The sequence below is a fragment of the Myotis brandtii genome, unplaced genomic scaffold (assembly GCF_000412655.1).
Source record: "Myotis brandtii unplaced genomic scaffold, ASM41265v1 scaffold504, whole genome shotgun sequence".
Taxonomy (NCBI): domain Eukaryota; kingdom Metazoa; phylum Chordata; class Mammalia; order Chiroptera; family Vespertilionidae; genus Myotis; species Myotis brandtii.
In genome coordinates this window covers 1,929,855-1,936,647 of record NW_005369217.1, presented here as the reverse complement: position 1 = coordinate 1,936,647, position 6,793 = coordinate 1,929,855, and the positions used below count along the sequence as shown (strand labels likewise).

Genomic DNA, 6,793 nt, shown 5'->3' with positions numbered 1-6,793 from the left:
ATTAATGGGGGGGGAGGGGGAACACCAAAGGGGACATCTGTAATACTTTCAACCATAAAGATAATTTACAAAAAGACTGACTAGTCACAAGGGACACTTATATTTGTTGTTTCTTAGTTTGAACTTTTCATTTAAATGGCCTCACACTTTTGAAGCATGAACTAAGATTGTGGACTGTCAGTCATTTAAAAATTGTCCAAAGGGTCACAAGTTACTTAAGCCCTGAATTGACTGATGGACATTTCAAACGTAGCAAATACCACACATTAACTGCACTTAAAAAAGAAAAATCCCAAATTTTGCATCCCCTATTTAAGGAAAACAAACATACAAACAAAAAAAACCCCACCTAATACTGGGAATTACCCCCGAGGAGTGGCAAGTAGCACCTGAAAGTGTTGCTCTGAAGTAATAAACCTTAAAGTGCTCTTGTGTCGAGGATTCGGCTCTGGTTGGCCTGGGAGGTGTGGGACTGTGGGCTGGGTAGGAATAGGCTAGTAGCAGCCAGACCCTCATCCACGAATGGTCAGGGACTCACTTTGGACGTACAGTGAACATAAAGAAAGGGGGTAGGAAATTTGTGTCCCGGGTTGTTGGGGTCAGGGTTGGAAGCAGTTTTAGGGGAGGTCTTGAGTTCCCTAAAATCCATCTCTCCCCACCCGCAGTCAGCTGAAGTCAGCGATGCAACATTCCATTAGCAGAAATGTTGTCAATGTTGGGTTGTGAGGATGCAGCTGCTCAGAGCAAGATCTAAAATTCTATTTGCCTTCCCTCTGCACTCAGAGCCGCCCCTCTCTCCTCCGACCCACATGCCCCCTTCTACTTTTTTGCATTCTGTAGGCCTTTCATTCTCCCCGCTTACCCAACCTCCTTCCCCCATTGCCTTGGGTGCTTCTTCCCCTGGAAAGGCCACTGGGACCTAGCGGATTGCGGATTGAGAGCCCCTGTGGCCTCTCCTGCCCTTTGTTCAGGTGGGGGTAGAAAGTGGGAGGAGCGGCACCTTGCTGGCGCCTGGGAGTGCAGCTGGAGGACCACACCCTCTTCCCGTTGCTATAGAAACTGTGTCCGCCCTTTTTGTGACTCCGGAGCTGAAAGGACTTAAGGCTCTGGTCTAGTCCTGAACCACCTTTTACATCAACCTGAAAAACACATCTCTTTTCATCCTGCTCCGATTCTCTTGCCCCAGTTCTTTAAAGTTTGGGACAAGAATTGGAGGACTTCCCAAGGACAGATTATAGTTGACCAAAACAGAGCAGACTCATAAAATTATCCCTACCCTCTTCCTTTTTCAAAGTTTGTGGTTACCAGAATTCATAGAACAAGTTTTGAATACATGTGTTTATCAGATGTATCTTTGTTGGGGTCAGGGTTGGAAGCAGTTTTAGGGGAGGTCTTGAGTTCCCTAAAATCCAAAGATTTTAGAGCACTTGCTTCTGCACCAGGTTTTAAAAACAGGAAAACTAAGGAAAGTTATAGTTAAACTAGAGGCCCAGTGCACAAAATTTGTACACAGGTAGGGTCCCTAGGCCTGGCCAGCAATCAGGGCCAATCTGTGGGGCGGCCAGCAGGGTGATAGGGGGGCCCCCACTGGCACCCGCCTTGGCTGGCCTGAAGCCTGCAGGGGACAGCTCCTGCTTTGAACGTCTGCCCCTGGTGGTCAGCGCGCATCATAGCAACCCTGTTCTGCTGTTTGGTCGATTTGCATATTAGGCTTTTATTATATACGATGATGGCAGGGTGGCCTCAGGGAATACACAGTATGGTCTACAGAGGCAACTGACATCCAAATAAAGCTTTCTGAAAAGCTGAGTTGAATTTGAGTTTTCAAGACAAGTAAGAACTCACAATGTAAAGAAGGCAAATAAGAGCCAACCTGAAGGCCCAGGGTTCCGAGGGCATATCATGGGGGTCAGGCAGGGGCCAGACTAATTCAAAATAGCTTGTGAGCTAAACAGACTAAGGTGTATGTGCGTGGATTTTAAGCAGGTGAGTGTTCATGCTCAAACTTTATTTTAGAAACCTCCCTCTGGCAATAATGGTATGGAGGGTAAGCCAGCGTAGGTTAAGAATCAAGGTAAAAGTAGTTAAGTGATGATGTTTTAGAGTAAGGGACAGTGGAAGGAGAGAACAGTTTTGAGCAATTGAGGAAAATAAAGCTTGATGATAGGATGTGAAGGGTCACAATGCCTTAGGCACCTGAGTTTGTGATGATGCCATTTACTAATAAAATATAGGAGGGAAGACTTTGGGGGCAAGAGGAGATGTTATTGATGATTTAATACATCAAATTATCAATGGACAAGGCAACACGTCTTGTGCAGAGTGAGCTCTGGACTAAAGTTCCTGACATGGCAGTCACTGTCACATAGGTGACCACTGGAGCTTGAAATCACCTAAGCTTTTGGATTTTCTTTTTAAAGTACAGAAAAGAATACAATCACAGAATATGACACCATGAAGGGAGAAATGGGTGTGACAAAAGATTAGAAAGCTGCAAAATAATGAAGAGTAGGCAGGGAGATGGGGTGAAATTATGAAAGATTAGGTGAGAAAAATGTATACTGGATTTGGCAACATTAATGAGCTTAATGCTTTCTGCAAGGCCAGTTTAAGAAATTTTAGGGTTTCAACAGAAACTATGAATTACACAGAGAAAACAGGTTCATTGAACTTGTGCCAGATGATTAAACAATGACATCAGTATCTAATGCAGGGTGGGCTCTTAATAAATGTTTACTGTTGAACTGCAACATATAGGGTATCTCAATACTGTATAACTGGAAAATATAGTTTAAAAATGGGGTAGGGTAGGTGAGGTGGTATAGGACAGTGTAAAAATATCCACTGGATAATAAAAATGGACAATAGCAAAATGCAAATGCTTACTTAAATCATAATTCTAAATTACATATTTTCACATGATTTCATAAACCAAAAAGAACTGAGCTACATATTACACATTTTTATTTACTTATTTTTTTAATTTACTTTTTAATCCTCATCCGAGGATATTTTTCAATTTATTTTAGAGAGTGGGAGGGAAAGACAGAGATGTTAGGGTCACAAAAGGAGAAACGCACAAGTCCAAAGTGATGCAGGATTATGAATTTACTAGAGGCCCAGTGCACGAAATTTGTGCACTGGTAGGGTCTCAAGTGGCTGCCGGCTGGGTGCTCCCTTCCTTCCCCTGGCCAGCCCCACCCCCTGGTTGAAAGTCCCTTTCGACCTCCCGGTCAAGGGGACAATTTACATACTATGCTTTTAAGATATAGGATTAGGTCATATGGATACCAGATAGGCTGAGCCCCTAAATGGCGCTAGCCCCCAGGAACAGGGAGTCAGACATTTTAAAGGACTCTAGGCGGGCTTTTTCTGGGCGGAGAATTCTCTGGGTGGGTCCAGATCCTAGGAAGATCTGTAGGGGAGAGATAATGATCTTAGCAAGTGGAATGTGGTCTAAGCAAGAGGGAATGCTCTTTGTGAAGTGGCCTAAAGGTCAGTCCCCAGGAGAGGAGGTATCAGTTCAATTATTTGATCAGACCCAACAAGAGAGAAACATTGATCTGAAAGAAACACATTGATTGGTTGCCTCCTGCACACACTCTGACCAGGGCCTGGGCCAGGAAGAAGCCTGCAGCCAAGGTATGTGCCCTTAACAGGAATCAAACCTGGAACCCTTGGGTCAGCAGGCTGACAATCTATCCACTGAGCCAAATTGGCTAGGGCCATATTACACATTTTTAAAATGGTTATTGTAATTTGAAGAATTTTTAATAAAAGTGATCAGGAGTTGGTTGGAATTTTCACAATATAAAATATTTACTACTATTTTATTCACAAATTCAGATCTAAGTTTCCTGAAAAGCTAAATGAACTAATAGGAATAATTAGGTACGTAACAGCCACCCTCAAAAGTACTGACTTAACATAAAGTGATTACTTTAACAGCCCCCTTTTATATTTACAACAATTTTATCATGAAATGCAGACAGTCAGAGAAGAGACAGATGGATGCAATGGAATCAAGAAAAAGATCATATCAAAACTTTTTCATATTTATTAAAGGTTTTGACAATGAGGACTTCACAAAATGTCATGAAATTCTATCTGCTATATAATAACCATCTATTCCTAAGTAGAAAACATGTCATATTATAGCAACTGTTTTAATGTGGAAATTCATTCGGAATTCTTCCTATAAAAATATTTGACTAAAATAATAAGCATCTTGGCAATAAAACTGACAATGTAGCTTAAGTAACATATTCCAGAAATATCTCCTGGGAAAAATTGGAATGTTTTATTTTGCCAGATAAACTCTGAACAAAAGTGCCATAAACTAGTCAAAGCTAGAAAGAACCCTCATGTTACTAGAAAAAAAAATAGCATATAATGTGGACTTCCTTCATGTCAAATAGACAAACACTAATGACAGTGACTTATTTTATATATAAGGATGTAGAATATTCTCTTCAGAAGAAAATGATATTACAAGATAATTCTTATAAACAAATCTTATTGAAGTCTTGAGTAGCTTTTCAGAGAACATAATCACAAAATGGGTAGAGATAATTTATATGACGTTAAAGGATTCCTTTATATTACAATATAAACACACTTGTCAAACTGTGATTCTCTTAAACATTTCTTTACTACCACACTCAGCTACTAGCAGTGTTTGGATGCAAAGGTTTAACACGTGCTAATCTAGACAAGCCAAGGCGGAGACTCTGATTTGGAGACTTAACAAACTCCCCTGCCAGCGGGCTGCTGCTGGTGCTGCTCCTTCCGGATACCGCTGAAAGAAAACACATCACCTGATGCTGATGACGTTAGAAATCTCTTAACAAAAATTAACTTATAAAACAAAAGCAAAAAATATAGTTAAGCATTGTTCTGCTATACAGGTTCTATCAAGTTATAAACAAGATCAAAATAATAGAAAGTACTAAAGAGCAGAAAAAAAATATACTATTGTCCATTTTCAAACATCCCCAGAAGGCAAGGTCGTGATTCCAAAACTTTAAGGGTAAAAGCTGAAATAGATAAGTTAAAAGCAAATAACATTGGTTGTTGATGCATAAGAAGATGAATGTAATCATTTCTAAAGTAGAAGAAAAATTTAATGAATTTTTTAAAATCCTGCAATTTTTACAAATACTCTTTTGAAAGAATCTATTTTTTTCAATTACTAAATCACTTTAAACATGACAAATGCTATTTTAATTTATTTATATGGGCTTCATTTATGCTACCATTCTAATGTAGCAATTATTGCCAGCAAGTATTAAATTTCAAATTTTAACCACTTAAATGTTCATAATTGATCATGACTGTAGTCATAAGAAGTACAAATGTGTGTACTTTTCTTCAAGTAAAGATTTATAAATATTTCCATGTTTCTAACCATCTGATTTATCATTCTTAATTGCATGTATGTGTCATATATCAAATTCTTTTAACAGCCGAAACCGGTTTGGCTCAGTGGATAGAGCGTCGGCCTGCGGACTGAAAGGTCCCAGGTTCTATTCCGGTCAAGGGCATGTTATCAAATTCTTTTAACAAACTTTTGAAGTGTTTACCATTTTCATATAAAGTTATAAAAATCTGACCACTTATTACTTTTTCTACTTTTGAATTCTTTTTAAGAAATTAATTCCTAAGACTAGTTCCTAGGCCAAAGGACAGGTTTATTTTTATGGGTTCTGTCAAGCTGTTCTACCTATAAAGGATTTATAGTAAACTAGAGGCCCGGGGCACGACATTCGTGCACTGGGGTAGGGAAGGCCCTCAGCTGTGCAGTCTGGGACACCTTGGGGGATGTATGCCTGCCGGCTTAGGCCCGCCCCTTAACGCTGCTTTGGAGGCGGGAGAGGATCCCACCACCGTTGCTGTACTCGCTACCCGTAAACCCAGCTTCTGGCTGAGTGGCGCTCCCCTTGTGGGAGCGCATTGACCACCAGGGGGCAGCTCCTGCGTTGAGCGTCTGCCCCTGGTGGTCAATGTGTGTCATAGTGACCAGTCGTTCCGCCATTCGGTCGATTTGTATGTTAGGGTTTATTATCCTATTTAATAATAGACAAACATGGCAATTGTACCTTCGCTACACCTCCCATTGGCTAATCAGCGTGATATGCAAATTAACCTCCAACCAAGATGGCGGCTAATTTGCATACTGCAGGCAGGGCAGGACAGCAGGAGCTGGCGCAAGATGCCATCCAGGCCCCCGTGTGCGACCCCAGAAGCCGCCTGCCTGCCATCCGGGACCCGGATCCAGGTCCTGGGCCACAGGCCGGGCCCGTGTACAGCCACAGAAGCCGCCTGTCTGCTGCACCCCACCATGATCCACTGAGTTATGAGGCCAGAGAGCAAGGAGAACTTCTGCCCCTGAGTCAAAGTGGGGAGCGGAGGACATGGCCTCCCCTCCTAAAGTCGCCAAAGGACAGGACCTAACCTAAGCCACATCCTCTGAGACAGCCAGGCAGGCACCACTGACCCTCCCTGCAGGCCGGGCCCCCCTCCCCCTTCCCCTGTCCCTGCACAGCTCCCATAGCCCCCCGCTGGCTGAGTCAGGCACAACAGGTTTGCAGCCACAGGGGCAAGTTAGCAGCTAATGAAAAATGAAAAATCCAAGAACAAACAAATGAAGCAGCTACTGCAGTGGGAAAAGACGTTCATCAAATTCTTTGTCTTTGAGAAACTGAGGCAGCCAGCACAGGCCCCTGCATGGGATGAGGCTTCTGCTTCTAAAGAAACATCCTGGGGTTAGAGGTGAGGGGGTGCTGCCTTTCCC

At 42.3% G+C, this 6,793-nt stretch overlaps 1 protein-coding gene across 8 annotated transcripts in view; it reads right to left on the bottom strand.

The window, feature by feature from the left end:
* The window catches only part of RAD51AP1 (RAD51 associated protein 1), a 44,694-nt gene that overhangs the window by 9,444 nt on the left and 28,457 nt on the right, over positions 1–6,793 (bottom strand). For 6 of the 8 annotated variants that reach the window (XM_014548369.1, XM_014548370.1, XM_014548375.1 and 3 more), the window contains exon 9: positions 4,074–4,798. The exons of 1 other annotated variant lie outside the window; for it this stretch is intronic. In XM_014548369.1, the coding sequence (XP_014403855.1) occupies positions 4,662–4,798 (137 nt within the window). In that variant the 3' untranslated portion in view covers positions 4,074–4,661. Of the gene's footprint in view, positions 1–4,073; positions 4,818–6,793 lie in introns of those variants that run through there. One more of the 8 variants, XM_014548374.1, reaches the window with a different exon arrangement.